Raw genomic sequence first — 15576 nt, forward strand, 5'->3', positions numbered from 1 at the left:
CTGTAAGACAACTGGAACAGCAACGTCTTAGAAGATAATTAAAGGGAATTGGGAACTCTGGATCTCTGAAGATACACCTGAAACCTGTTAGTCCTGGACTGTGAAGCCTTTGAAAGAGGCACACCTGTCTGTATTTTTCGCAGGAAACTTAACAAATGAAGTAATGATCTACCAGCACCTTAAGTCATCCAATGCCATTAGACAGATCTAGGAGGAATAAATGAGCAGAAATGAGACAAATTTTTTAGCTACACAGGCAATCCCAAGTCTCTCCTTAGTCTTTGAAGAACACAAGCCTTAGAATCAATACTTGCCGTTAGCTTCTGAGTCCAGGAGGCCTGAAGATTTTCCTGTGTGGGGAAGATTTAGTCTACCTGTTTTGGCAGGATGAGAAGATTGATCCCTGGTGTAGCATCCAGGAAGCTGAAAAGGTGGAAGGCCACTTTTTGCTGTGTGGATGGCTTTGCCAAACCCAAAGGCAAGCCTCCAGGAAGAAAGTCTTCTGTAACCATGCATCTTCTTGGAGGAGCTAAAGGATGCTGCAGGAGCTGGCATGTCTCTGTGTTAGAAGCCCTTTTGTTGAATGTCATACTCTCAGATCTTTAAAGGCACTTGGTAATTGGGTACCATTACCTGTTAGTTATATTTAAGTTAAACATATAAGTTAAATTTATTTATTTATTTTTTTTTAAATGATTTATTTAACTTTATTATGTTCGTTGGTGTGAAGGTGTCAGATCTCATGGAACTGCATTTTCAGACAGTTGTGAGCTGCCATGTGGGTGCTGGGAATCGAACCTGGGTCCTCTGAAAGAGCAGTCAGTGCTCTTTACCACTGAGCCATCTCTCCAGCCCCCATAAGTCAAATTTAGACATGTATTTTACCCAGTTATTTACAGTTTACCAGTGCTAGTAAATGTAAGATTAAAGGAAATATTTTAGTAAGTTAAAGAATTTTGGAGGTGGAATGTCTCCTTGGTAGATCCAGCACACATGGTTACTCTCACCAAAGATGGAGCTGAGGTCAAAATGGCGTCTACCCACTTGTTTGTATTTTTCTAGAGCTGTTGTAATTTGGAGTTATAAGTTTCACAGATCTTAAAACACGCACACATGTACACAGAGAAATAAGACAGGCATATTATGGAAACAAACATACATACACACATAGACATAAAAGCATAGCGTGGCCACATTATTTTAACAGACAAATAAAGCTTTTTTTAGGAACCTGTGTTAGCTGACCAACTTAAAGATCCAGGCGGCAGAGGCCAGGAAGCATATAGGTGGTCCCATTAAGGACTGGATTAGCAGATGCTGCAAAAAGGAACAGAAACATAAGAACGAACACCTATACAGTTTTAGAGTGGAAGGACAGGGGGAAAACAGATCCAGTGTGAGACAGACAGCAAACAGCTAGAGAAGAGGGAAGGGGAGCTGGGAAGTGGGAGCACAGCATCCAGGAACCATGGGCACATGGAGCCTTGTTTGTTTTACGTTGGGTGTTAGACCCAATTTAAAAGGATTTTTGTAGAAGGCAGCCCAATGGCGTTCAGAGATCAGGCCTCAAATTGCAAGTGTCCATTTTTACAAGTCTATGTCAATACCTACCACAGTGCATCCACTGTGATAAGACTCTTGAGTCAAAACACAGAGGGCTGTGAGATTTGCATGGGCAGCTGTGTCCACCCCACAAAATCCCACCTCAGTGAGGACTGCCTCACTGCTTAGTGAGGCTGGGAATCTGGCACGGACTGTGACTTCAGCAGACTACCTGACAAATGTATGGGCCCTGGACCCTAGAGGCAGGTACTCGAAAAGGGACTCACCCAGACGAAGCCAATCTTAGCCTGGTGGAGAGCACGGACAAGAAGAGCGTTTTCCAACATGTAGCCCTGGGCCAGTGGGAAAAACAGCCCATCTCGGTGGAACATCCAGCTATTAAGGCTTTTTCCAGCCTGACAAACCTCTGCAGATGCAATAATCCAAATCAAACCAAATCAGACCAAATTAAAAGAAGTCCAGGTTTAATGGATGCCAAGGCTCCTGGGCGGCCTCCCGGGAAAAACATGGAGAGGAAAAGGGGTGACCCCATGTTCGTTCTCTGGGGGGCAGTTTAAATAGCCTATGGGAGTGGTCTTGACCTTCCGTGGGAAGGGGTCACTATTTGGCGGGCTTTCTTGGAGGTGGAGTCTGGACTGCGGCCACTCTCAGGGGAGGGGTCTTGGAACTTTCCACTAAACATGTATAGACACCAGGGGGCTGGGGTGACGCTTTCAACCAAACAATATTCAGCCTCTGGGTCGGTTATTTGGGATGGGGTGTTTAGGATGGGAAACGTCTGTTTACAGGGGCTGGCTCACAGTTTCAGAGACTTAGTCCATTATCATCATGGCAGGAAGCATGGCAGTATGCCGGTAGACATGGTGCTGGAGAAGGAGCTGAGAGTTCTACATCTGGATCTGCAGGCAGCAGGAAGAGCCACACCAGCAAGACTTGAGCTTCTGAGGCCTCAAAGCCCACCCGCACAGTAACACACATCCTCCAACAAGGCCCCACCTCCCATAATGCCTCTCCCTATGGACCAAGCCTTCAAACATGTGAATCTCTATGAAGGCCTATTCAAAGCACCCCAGGAGCTAAAATTGCTTGCGGCCAAGCCTAACTTGGTTCCCAGGCTGAAGAAGAGAATGAACTCCAACAAGCTGACCTCTGACCTCCACATGTGCCCTGGATCACACGCTGCCACAACCCCCACACAATAATAAATTAATGTGATCTTTTAAATTTAAAAAGAAAAAAAGAAATCCTGCAAGGTCACACAGCTGGTGTCAGAGGTGGGAGTCAAACCCAGGCAGTGTCTCCTAATTGGGCCTTAATCCACTACACCCTACTCAAACTGAGTTCATCTTGGTGTGGAGGGAGGCTGGGAACCCCCTTCTGCTCAATACTGGTATGAACAGGCCCTGCCTGGAGGAAAGGTTGGGGACATGTAGCATCAGGCTACAGAGGAGGCACTGGGTAGCTAGAAAGTATTTTTCTCTTGCCCTGTGCTCTACCCTGTGCTAAAGCCCTTTAACGGTGTGGCTTGGCTTTCCTGGAAGCCATTAACAAACACATGGTCAGCCTCCCAGCCTCAAGCCCAAATGCATGACAGCATGTACTTTGTCTCATTAAAGTCAGTTGTAGGGAGGGGGAAAATGGAGAAATGGCTCAGCGGTTAAGAGCACTCAGCTGCTCTTTCCAGAAGTCTTGAGTTCAATGCAACCACTAGGTGGCTCACAACCATCTCTAATGATGTCCTCTGATGCCCTCTTCTGGCATAAAGATGTACATGCAGATAGAGCAGTCATATTAAATAAATAAATCTTTAAAAAAATAAAATAAGCTGGGTGGTGGTGGCGTATGCCTTTAATCCCAGCACTCGAGAGGCAGAGGCAGGCGGATCTCTGTGAGCTCGAGGCCAGCCTGGTCTACAAGAGCTAGTTCCAGGACAGGCTCCAAAGCTACAGAGAAACCGTCTCAAAAAAAAAAACAAAAATAAATAAATAAACAAACAAATAAAAAGTCATCTAGCACAGACTTGGCCTCAAGAGCTCCTGAGTGAAGGGGGCACGGGCATCACAGGTGACCTCACCCTTGTCTGAACTACTTAGAGCCACTTTGTATAGCATCTGTGTAACCCCAGGGGACCTGAGGACCTCTTCTGGGTACTGCACTCACTCACACAGACACACAAAGAAATAAAAATAAACTTTAAAACACTTACCACCCAACTGGGCAGTGGTGGCGCACACCTTTAATCCCAGCACTCATGAGACAGAGGCAGGTAGATCTCTGAGTTTGAGGCCAGCCTGGTCTACAGAGCAAGTTCCAGGACAGCCAGGTCTACACAGAGATACCCTGTATCAAAAAACCAAAACCAAACCAAACCGACCAAACAAACGGAAAAACAAGCAAAATTAAACCTCCTCTTGGTTCTACTTGAGTGTTGGAATTCCTGGACGGTTTAGACAACAGCGTGTTTCTTGTGGTACATGTGGGGAGAACTTTCCATTGCTTCAGTGACAGGAGCTGGAGAATGTCTCACTATAGCTAGCATGCTCGACAACGTGAAAGCAAGTTTGCCTGCATGCCTTTCTCCCCTCTTTTTGATTACTTTGGGGGGGTGTAAAAGGGGAGATAGTATTTTCCTATGTAGCCATGGCAGCCTCTAGACCAGGCCAGCCTCAAACTCAGAGCCACACTGCCCCTGCCTGCTGTGTACTGGGGTAAGGTGTGAGCCACCACACCCAGCTTAATGACATCTCATTTGTTTGCTTTCAAGAGAATATGTTGCACTTGGAGATCACAGGACGACAACTTGTAGAAGTTGGCTCTCTCTACCATGTGGGTCCCCTGGGATTGAACTCAGTCAGGTCTCGGTGGCAAGCGCCTTCGCCAACTGAGCCATCACGGCCAACCTGTGCTTTTCTTATGCACGTAAACCAGGCAGTTTTATGACACACTACATGGACTCCCCACAGACCTTTCCCTGTGACAGTTCATTCAGTGCTCAGAATCTCACAATCACCCAGGGAGGTAGTCGCTTCTGGCTGTAGATGGTCCTGCTTCCTCCGGGACGTCTTGTGAGGTGGCTCTGCCACTTCCATTCCTCCCAGGACAACCAGGATTATTGGGGTGGGGTCATCGAGGGAGGAGAGAGACAGCGATTCTATGGAAAAGGTTTGCAGTACCTATCATCGCCCCTGGCATCTGAAGAAACTTGGATTTCATCAGGAAGACAGAATGCACTCTTCCCACCTGGGACAAAAGCCTCTTCTTCCCTGGCATCCTCCACACGGGCCTGTGTGCCAGCATCAGTGATGACACTTGCCAGGGTAACTGAGGAGGAGGCAGGTGTGATGTCTGCCACCCCATCTGTGACCACGAAGATGGTGACTCCAGGATCAGAAATAACCCCATAGTCAGCTTCCATGTGTCGGTCCTCCCGGCCATTCCCAGAGAGTCTGGGCCCTGAGTCAGAGCGAAGAGTCCAGAAGCAGCCATGGACCCAGGTCACTGGGCAGGGACATCATAGAACTAGCCTAGAGATTTTTTAGTAAATCAAAAGCCTCTACCTTCAGAAGTCTGCTCAGGTTGACTTTCCTCATGGCTTTGCAGACGTGGGCTGTGGAGCTAGGGCAAGAACAGACAGGGGCCAGCCCAGCTTTCTCTCTACACAGAGAGAATCAGAGATGAAGACCTGGACCTTTCGCTCAAAGATGTCTCTGGTAGAGGCAGATGGTGAAGGGCCTGGTCCTGTCTTTAGGGAGCCACCAGGCTCTGGGCACAGTTGCAACAATAGCATAGAGAGGAACATACAGGATGAGAGAACAGGGAAACCCAATGTCAAGTGTCCCTCTTATTCATCCCCTCAAAATAGTCTGGAAGTCTCCATCCCCGACTGAGTCACCCACCCCATCCTCGGGGCACCCCGACTGGGCATGAATGGAACCCCCCCTCCATCCTACCCCTCCTCAGTCCAAACGCCTTGTAACTGATTCCCCGGGATGGAAAACTGACTTCCACAAGCCCTAAAAATAACTGGACCACTTAATACTCCGAACATAGCCTCTCCCTGCCCCCACCCCCCCACCCCCGGCCAGCCAGATAAAGGCAGCTGCCTGGCTGGCAGAGAACAGAGATCCAGAGCCAAAGTGGAGAGAAGGCGTGGGACCCAAGAACAGAACAGAGCTGAGTAAGGCCCTAGAACGCAGGACTACAGACTCCAAGGCTGCACCTGCCAGACACCCAAAAGCTCCCGACTCCAGGCCAGACCCTCGGTGAGTACCCTCACCCCAACTTTCTAGGCTGTGGCCCCCTGGATCGTGCAGCCTGGGTGTCAGGAGTGAGCCTAGCTGAAGGATGTTGAGAGGCGTGTGGGCACAGGTGTATAGGGCAGGCGCCAAGAGAGAAAATCCAGCAAGATTTTTCTCTAGAAGGTAGCAAGCGCTTGTCTGTGTTCAACAGCTGTTGTGGTTACCACAGGCTGGCCCAAGAAGCAGGTTCTCTCTGATCTAGCATAATCCGGAGTTTCAAGTGGTCACCTGGAGTTCAGATTTTTTTAAAGTTACTTTTTGTTTGTGTGTGAGTGGGTCTGTGTGCCGTGGTGAAGGTGTAGTCAGTCATCAGAGCACATTGTTTCTCTGTTTCACCATGTGTGTGGGTCCCAGGAATGGAACTCGGGTCCTTGGAATAGCAGGAGGTACCTTGACACCAACCCATCTCGCTGGCCCTGGAGTTTGAGTTTTAAAATGCAGCCTGGGATATAGCTTAGTTGGTGAAGTACTTTAATCTGTCTCAGGGGCAGAGGCAGGAGGGTCTGAAGTTCAAGGTCATCCTCAGTCACTTACAGAGGTTGAGACCACCCTGGACTAGATGAGAGCCTGTCTCAAAATAAATAAATAAATAAAATTGCAAATATGGAGCTACCATTGCTTCAGGGCCTGAGGCCAGTCCAGAGACAAAGGAAAGCTGGGAAGGTAAGAGACCAGGAATAGCAAGAAAGCCAGAACACGGCCTAGGGAGAGCCCAGTGCCCAGTATTGTTGGTGACAATCTTGGCATATATGACCCCAGCGATTTCGTGCCCAGGCTAGCCTGTGAGCAACTTCCCTTGTGAGGGAGCCTGGGTACGACAACATTGTCGTAGGCCATAGTCTTGCCCCGTGGGAAAACCCCCAAAGCAAGTGTAGGGCAGCTCAGCACAGAAGTTCAGGTCTGGAACTACCCAGGGTAGACATCCAGAGCGGGCTGGTGCCAAAGGGGCGTACGGGGTGGAAGAGGTCCCAAGTAGTGGGTGGTTCTGAGTAACTGTCTCGGCGTAGGAGACCTATGCACAGACAGTTTGTGAAACTTACTATTTCCTGAAATTGGCCCCAAACATGTGTCTGTAGGAGTCTCAGGCCAGGCAAGAGTGGAGATAGGATGACCAGGAGCCAGGAAACTCGCCTCGGTCTTTCCCACCCCTCACGGAGCCTCCAAGGACAGCTCCTGCCCCTCGCTGGGCCTCTGTTTCCCTAATGACAGGCCTCTGAGGACCCTTCAGTCTGACCTCTTTGGCCTCTGTGACCCTAGCAAGGACACTGGAGGTTCCTGGGAATTGGGGTTGGGTGTGGCTGGTGATCGGTATAGGATGTCAGCTCGGGCCACCCTCATGGTGATCAGCTATAGCACGGGTCTGTGTGTGGTCTCCTTATCAGAGCTCAGAGACAAGAGGGACCACCCAGAGGTTTTGCTTAGGGGACAGGCAGGAAGTGTCAGACCTCACCTCCTCAGGGCTCTGATACCCATGGTGGACAGGCCAGGAAGGGACTGAGGCAGGCAGCCCACCCTCTTCTCCCTCTGGGATAGGAGGTCAGGAGGATATCATGTCTCTTGTCGGTCACCGATATTCCTCCTTCAGCCCACACACTCAGATCTCTGAGAGGTGGGGATCCTCCAGTTTGGCCTCTAGGCCAGATATCTTGAAACTTCACAGGAAGCAGAAGGCAGAGTCTCCTAGGAGTACAAAGTATGCAAGGAGATGACATGGGACATGGGTACACCAGGTCTCCCTGGCGGAGCTGGAACCTCCCTCTGAGAGCCATGGTGTCTGGCTGAGGCATGGACCTCAGCTATATTTAGTGCCAAGTGCAGGGCGGGGCAGGGGGTCAGGATGGCACATAGTCCACATTCTTTCCCTAATGGCCTCTGGGGACTGTCATAACACCTGTCACAGGACAGACTGGACATACATGAAACAGACCAGAAGATGATTGGAGGGGTGTGAGGTCACTGAGGAGTGAGGAGAGTGGGGGAGAGGTACGCCAGCCTTGGTGAAAGCTGGTTGGGGCACGGGAGGGGTCAGGATCCAGATTCTGGCTGGAGGCCCTGCCCTAGAGACTCTGAAATATGCTTGCATGTGTACAACAGGGAAGGGCTCTCTGTGAGCCAGGGATAGCGCTCCCATGTCCAGAGCTGTTTTGGCAGAAGTGATCTTAATCCCACAATCTTCTACCACACACAGACCCTGGATATGTCACCCCCCCAAGTCTCTTAGGGTTGCCTGCTGAGGACTAGAGGGGCCCCATGGCCAATGAGCCCCACATACCCAGCCCCCTTATTTCTTGGGGCTACTCTTCCAACTCAGCACTGCCCACAGCTCATTCTACAGGATCTCACTCTGGGCACGGTGTTTCTTATCCTTAACGGCAAAGAGTTGTGGGGAGCAAAGGACAGAAAATACCATTAGCTCCCAACTGGGGATGTGGCTCCATTGGTAGAATGCTTGCTCGTGCATACACGAAACCCTGGAGCCAATACCCAGCGCCTAGAGTGGTGGCACATTCCAGTAATTGCATTGCTTGGAAGGTGACAACAGGAGGGTTGGAAGTTCAAGGTCATCCTCAGCTGTGCAGCAAGTTTGAGGCACGTCAGGGCTACTTGGGACCCTGTCTATAAAAAAGAAAAACCCTAACCTAGAATTCAAATGTTGGCTCTGCATAAGCATGAGCGGTTTCTCCTCCTTGGTCCTCTATTTCACCAGCAAGGGCTGTGGACCCAGGGTCCTGGGAAAGGTTGGAGTGAGCTGAGAGCCAAGAAGTGGAGGTTGGGGAAAGGTTTCTGGTCAACGTGCTAATTCCGCCCTCTGGTGTTCAGAGAGGGAATTTCACCCCCATAGGAAATAAGTCTCCATTTAGGCTTCTCTAATATAGGAGCGCCCACTTGTGAGTCTCCCAGGGATAAATGATTTTGACAGAGGGAGATGTAGATGACTTATCCAGTTTTCCCACTGGAGATCCTGATCCCTCCAGTGGTCCACAGGGCCATCTGTGTCCTACCTGATCCCAGCAACCCAGATGAGACTGGGAAGCAGGGGCTCACAGTGATGGATGGATACACCAGCCAGGCAAGTGGCAGAGTGAGCCTCAGGTTGGCTAGCTAGAGATGTGGGAGGAGCCCCTTAGTGGGCTCCACACGGTCCCTCGGTCTTTCTCCTGCCATTCATCCCAGGAACTGGCCCTCACTCCACTCACCCATTCCCCTTTTTTCCAGAAAGATGGCTCACGCCCAGACACAGTTGGCTCCTGCACCAACCGTCCAAATAAGGACCCGAAAAGAGGACCTCTCCCTTCCTCCTCCCCCAGCCCTTGAGGGTCTGCCGCTGCCTCCACCCAAGGAATCCTTCTCCAGGTTCCAGCAACAGCGCCAAGCCAGCGAGCTCCGCCGTCTCTACAAGCACATTCACCCTGAGCTTCGAAAGAACCTCGAGGAAGCTGTGGCCGAGGACCTGGCCGAGGTGCTGGGCTCAGAGGAGCCCACCGAGGGTGATGTTCAATGCATGCGCTGGATCTTTGAGAACTGGCGACTGGATGCCATTGGTGACCACGAGAGGCCAGCCGCCAAGGAACCTGTGTCAGGTGGCAACGTTCAGGCCACCTCTCGGAAGTTTGAGGAAGGTTCCTTTGCCAGCACCCCAGAGCAGGAGCCAGCTGGGTCCCGGCCATCTGGAGGAGATGTTCAAGCTGCCAGACAGCTGTTTGAGACCAAGCCGCTGGACGCACTGACAGTCAGGGAGGAGGCGGCAGAGGCCGCCGCGAAGGAGCCTGCAGCCAGTGGAGACGTACAGGGTACCAGAAAGCTCTTTGAGACTCGTCCTCTGGACCGGCTCGGGTCCCGCCCCTCTATCCAGGAAGGGAGCCCCTTGGAGCTGCGCTCAGAGATTCAGGAGCTGAAGGGTGACGTGAAGAAGACAGTGAAGCTGTTTCAGACGGAACCTCTGTGTGCCATCCAGGACGCAGAGGGCGCCATCCATGAAGTCAAGGCTGCCTGTCGGGAGGAGATTCAAAGCAACGCAGTGAGGTCAGCTCGTTGGCTCTTTGAGACCCGACCTCTAGATGCCTTCAACCAGGATCCCAGCCAGGTGCGGGTGATTCGGGGGATCTCCCTTGAGGAGGGAGCCCTTCCGGATGTCAGTGCGACTCGTTGGATCTTTGAGACTCAGCCTCTGGATGCCATCCGCGAAATCCTGGTGGACGAGAAGGACTTCCAGCCATCTCCAGATCTCGTCCCTCCTGGTCCAGATGTTCAGCAGCAGCGACGTCTGTTTGAGACCTGTGCTCTGGATACTCTGAAGGGGGAAGGAGACGCTGGGGCAGAGGCTCCACCCAAGGAGGAGGTGATCCCTGGTGATGTCCGCTCTACACTCTGGCTGTTTGAGACCAAACCCCTGGATGCTCTTAGAGACCAGGTCCAAGTGGGCCATCTACAACGGGTGGGTCACCAGAAGGGTGAGGAGCTAACGACCGCCTGTCTGTCTAGTGATGGCACTTCAGAATTGCCTCTGTCTCAGGGTGCCCCCCAGAGTGATGGGTTGAAGGGGGACGTGAAAACCTTCAAGAATCTTTTTGAGACCCTTCCCCTAGACAGCATCGGTCAGGGTGAGCCTTTAGCCTGTGGAAATATAAACCGAGCACAAGCAGCTGATTCTGCCAAACAGGGCACAGATTCCCCCATCTATGCCATGCAGGACAGCAGGGGACAGCTCCACGCCCTAACTTCCGTCAGCAGAGAGCAGGTAGTTAGAGGCGATGTTCAGGGCTACAAGTGGATGTTCGAGACGCAGCCCCTGGACCAGCTGGGCCGGAGTCCCAGCACCATTGATGTCGTCCGAGGCATCACTCGGCAGGATGTGGTGGCTGGGGATGTCGGAACCAGGCGGTGGCTCTTTGAGACACAGCCACTGGAGATGATCCACCAACAAGAGCGACAGAAACGACAGGAGGAGGATGGGGAGGGTCCGGAAGCCCCTTCTGAGCCCCCCCGAAAAGGTGACGTGCAGACCATCCGCTGGCTGTTCGAGACCTACCCCATGAGCGAGCTGGCAGAGAAGCAAGAATCTGAGGTCACAGACCCCGTGAGCAAGGCCGAGGCACAGTCATGCACCTGGATGTTTGGGACCCAATCTCTGAACCAGGGAGAAGGCTCTGGGGAGCAGCACCTGCAAACCAGCCAGGTCCGGGCTAGAGACAGGCAGACAGACAGACACGTCTTTGAGACTGAATCTCTGCAGGCATCAGGCCAGCCCTGTGGCAGAAGGCCTGTAAGGTATAGCAGCCGGGTGGAGATTCCTTCAGGGCAGGTATCGCGGCAGAAAGAGATTTTCCAGGCACTGGAGGCCGGCAAGATGGAGACACAGGAGGCCAGGAGAAGCCCTGAGTCCATCCCCACAGGCTCTGTGCACAAATTCACCTGGCTGTTTGAGAACTGCCCCATGGGCTCCCTGGCAGCCGAGAGCCTCAGAGGGGACAACCTCCAGGAAGAACAGCCTAAAGGCTCTGCAGATCGTGGGACACCAGAGAGGCAGGAGACAGCGGCTGAGAGAACCCTCCGGACTCTGCACGCCACTCCTGGCATCCTGCACCATGGAGGCATCCTCATGGAAGCCCGGGGGCCAGGGGAGCTCTGCCTCGCCAGGTATGTGCTCCCAAGCCCAGGGCAGGGGCGCCCCTACATACGGAAGGAGGAGCTGGTCTGCGGTGAGCTCCCCAGGATCTTACGCCAAGTGCTGCGCAGGGCAGATGTGGACCAGCAGGGGCTGCTGGTTCAGGAGGACATGGCTGGCCAGCTCCAGCTCCATCCACTCAAGCTTCCAGGGCCAGGTGACACTGGGAATATTGAAGACATGGACCCTGAGCTCCAACAGCTGCTGGCTTGTGGCCTTGGAGTCTCTGTGGCAAAGACGGGGCTGGTGATGCAAGAGACGGGGCAGGGCCTAGTGTCCCTGACCGCTTACTCCCTCCAGCCCCAGCTAACCAGCAGGGCCCCCGAAAGAAGCAGTGTGCAGCTGCTGGCCAGCTGCATAGAAAAAGGAGACCTGACGGGCCTTCACAGTCTGCGGTGGGAGCCACCAACAGACCCAAGTTCTACACCAGGCAGGGAGGAGTCCCAGAGGTTTCCCCCGGCTGAGAGCATCATACAGGTCGCCCCATTAGACTCTACCATGGAGATGGGACACCGGAGAGTTTCAGGGGCCGCACCCTGCACACCTCCACCTCGAGCAGTTGGAAAAGTGGTAGCTCAGGTCCCGTTGCAGGAAGCAAGAAAGCAAGCAGATATCAGCCCGGGGCAGACAGTAAAAGCAGCCTTAGGAGGGCCAGAAGGAACCGCAGCTTCCCCTCTAGGGTCTGGGACCCCAGATCTCCAGGAAGCCATGCAAAACCTGCGGATGGCAACTGCAGAGGCCCAAAACCTGCACCAGCAAGTTCTGAACAGACATCCACGGGGCTTGGACCCCGCGGTCACCTCCATGCCTAACCGAGATGTTCTGCAAGCATCGACTCCTGCCACCACAGTGATCCAAGGCAACATTGGGCCTGTGGCCAGAAGTGATACCAGGATCCCAGCAGCCCCCAGAAAGGTCAGTGGGGACAGCAAAGTAGTCCCCAAAGGGCTGCCTGGGGGGCGGGTGACCATACAGGATGGTATCTATACTGCTCACCCTGTGCGGACCTCTGACCCACCTGGGGCTGTCCAGCTTTCTGAAAAAGAGCCCCAGCCAAGGGGTGGGGAGAGTGCACTCTCCACCCACAGTCTGGGCCCAGCCCAGGCAGAACCAGGTCAGAACCCCAGGTTAGGGTATCATGAACCTGGGGGACATAGGCAAAGGGCCTGGGAACCTCTGGGGAAGGTGATGGCCCAAATCCGGCCCGAGGGCCTCCAAGCAGCCGACACCGCCCTGGAGACTGTCCCTCTAACTCATCACACTCTGACATCTAAACCGGGGGCGGCAGGTGCCAGCCTGGCCTCCCATAATGCCTCTCTTCCTCCCCCTCCTGCTCTCTCAGCTGCTGTGACAGAACCTCACCACCCAGCTCAAGGCCACCAGCATGTGGACTCCATCCAGCAGGCCTCCAAGCCCCTGCAGGACCCCCTTCTTCACACTCACAACAGACCTGCTGGCCAGAAAATCCCTGAGGGGTCAGAGACAAAAAGCTCCAAACCGGAATGCACCATGTCTCCAAGAAAGAAACCCCCAGTGCCTCCCAAACCTGCACATCTAAGCCAAGTCCACCCACCTCAGAGGCCACCCAAGCCCTCAGCAGCCTCTTCCAGCGTCTCAGAAGCAGGACGAGAGCGCAAGCCAGGTGAGCCTGACACAGCCAAAGTTCCCAGAACAGCAGAGCCAGAATGCCTACCTCCAGCCGAATGCTCCAAGGGACAGACCCCAGCCAAACATCAGCAACTTCTCAGCACCATGGCTTCCAGGCCAAGCAGGGGTCAGGTACCCAGCAGCACCCAGAGCCCTGAGTCCCTGGAGGCGAACACTCTCAACAATGATGTCACCCCACCACAAAAGGACCTTAGCTCCCCAAAAGAGCAGTACACGGACTGTTCCCAGCAGGGGACCCCTGAGAGCCCAGAGACTATACAAGGCAGCCATCAAGAGCTCCAGGGCCTCCTAACCCAAGTGCAAGCCCTGGAGAAGGAAGCAACCCACAGTGTGGATGTGCAGGCCCTGCGGAAGCTCTTTGAGGGTGTATCCCAAGTAGGAGGGGATACCCCTCAGGTTCCCACTGCACCCCACAAGACTGAGGTGTCTGTGGAGCAGGCCTTTGGGGAGTTGACTCGGGTGAGTGCAGAGGTCGCCCAGCTGAAGGAACAGACCCTAGCCAGGCTGCAGGACATTGAAGAAGCAGTACACAAGGCTCTTAGCTCCATGTCTAGCCTCCAGTCTGAGGCTCACACAAGAAGCTATCCACAGAGAACACCAGAAGACCCTAGCATGCACAAGGCCAGGGTCTCCACCAGCAGCAGAGACAGACCTATGGGCTCAAGTCAGGTCAAAGATCCAACTGTAGTCAAAAATCAAGGCAAGGTTGAGAGTCATCCCCAGGAGCAAGGTCAAGCCAAGATCTTAAATCACACAGAGGCCAGAGGTCAGGCAGCATTGGCTACCCTTCCCTCCATGAGGCTGAAGACGCCAAGAGAAGAGTCTGGTCTCCAACCAGTGTCACCTTCCTGCAGGGGTTCCTCCTCCCCAACTCTCATCTCTATCCAATCAGCTACAGAGAAACTTCTGGAAGCTTCCAGCCCTCAGGGAAGCCATTGTATCTCAGGGAAAAGTACACACCTAGCTCAGGACACAGGCCAAGCTCTGCTCTACCAGAGAGATATCCAGGACCAGCCCGGGATGGTTATCAAGGGCTCTGTGCCCACAGGGCAGCAAAAGAATGTCTTGGAATTGCAGACTGGGCCAGCTAGCTCCAAGTCCTTCGGAACCACAAGAACAGTGACTGAGCAGTATGAGGAGATGGACCAGTTTGGGAATACAGTCCTCACTTCCTCCACCACCATCACCCATCAGGCAGAGCCCCTGGTGGACCCCAGCCCACAGCTCCGGCTTCACGCTGCTCCCTTGCTGAGGCAGTTCCTACACAGCCCCTCCAGGTTCAACAGGGATGTGACAGAAGCCGAGATAGCATGGGTTCCCTGCAGCCACATCCAGCCAACTGCCCAGTGAACCCCTCTGTCTCCCACCCACCCTGGGTCCCTCCCCCAGAGCTCTAGGACTGAGTCCAGCACGTGTGTGGAGCAAGGATCAAGAAGAAAGGAGCTCTCCAGAGAGCCGATGAGGGCTGTTTGCCATGTCAGGTCCAATTCTTGAAAAAGAGACAAGGAAAGTAAAGGAGCCCGCCACAGAGTAATGCTGGATGGGTGAACGGGGCCTCCAGATGCCTGTGGAGGACGGAAGGTGTGCACATGCTCCCCACACTAGCCCAGCTTGCCCACGCACCTGTGAGTCTGCACCTCATTGTCTAGCGATGGAGAGACACCCCTCCACTGTGCACCCCCATCGTCAGTCTTTATTTCTTTTATTATGAAATCTGACTGTCTTAATTCCTGGTGAGGACCAGGGCCAACTGGACTGGATGCGGCATTGGTCTCTGTTAGAGATTGGACAGAAGGCTCCAGAAAAACCTGGAAGCCTGCCTCTTTATCACCAGCGGTCCAAAGTTCACACAGAAAGAGCTAGCAGTCAACCGTGTTCCTAGAAGCTAAATACGCTGCCCTTTCTGCTCCCATCACCCCCACTCTGGACCCCAAACGGGAAAAAAATAACTCCAAAATAAACCCAAAGGTGATTCTCTACTCTGTGTGTAACAGATTGTGAGTCATCGTCCCCACGGGGAACAGTCATGATCATCAGGTGTCTGTTCTAACATTAGCAGTACTGACACTGGACAGCCAGCATTTCTCCACAGCATGGGGCAAGAAACAGAGAGGCCCCGCCCACTCTCCTGTTCTGTGATCCCTGCTTGCATACCCGTCCACCACACTCCATTATCCCTGCCTGGGGGCGGGGGCAGGGCAGCCTCTAGGTAGCACAGGGCTCAAAGGGAACTCCACGGTCACTGACACTCCATAAACACACTCATATCCACACGCTGCACAAACTCACATTATGCACATCACGGACAGACACACAGAGACTGCCAACACGTACCACTCACACACACACACACACACACACACACATATACCACAGATACGC

At 53.2% G+C, this 15576-nt stretch overlaps 1 protein-coding gene across 3 annotated transcripts; it reads left to right on the forward strand.

The window, feature by feature from the left end:
- The first annotated feature begins 5693 nt into the window (after positions 1 to 5693).
- Xirp1 (xin actin binding repeat containing 1) lies at positions 5694 to 15173 on the forward strand. Of its 3 annotated transcripts, XM_075964156.1 has the most exons (3): positions 5694 to 5825; positions 9078 to 12441; positions 12869 to 12999. In XM_075964156.1, exons 2-3 carry the CDS (start codon positions 9082 to 9084, stop codon positions 12875 to 12877), a joined length of 3369 nt encoding a protein of 1122 aa, XP_075820271.1. In that variant the 5' UTR covers positions 5694 to 5825; positions 9078 to 9081; the 3' UTR covers positions 12878 to 12999. The 3 variants fall into 3 exon arrangements, with proteins under 3 accessions (XP_075820271.1, XP_075820269.1, XP_075820270.1); XM_075964154.1 differs by having other exon boundaries at positions 9078 to 15173; XM_075964155.1 differs by having other exon boundaries at positions 9082 to 15173.
- Positions 15174 to 15576: the final 403 nt, after the last annotated feature.

Source organism: Microtus pennsylvanicus, chromosome 3, assembly GCF_037038515.1.
Source record: "Microtus pennsylvanicus isolate mMicPen1 chromosome 3, mMicPen1.hap1, whole genome shotgun sequence".
In the NCBI taxonomy this organism is placed as follows: domain Eukaryota; kingdom Metazoa; phylum Chordata; class Mammalia; order Rodentia; family Cricetidae; genus Microtus; species Microtus pennsylvanicus.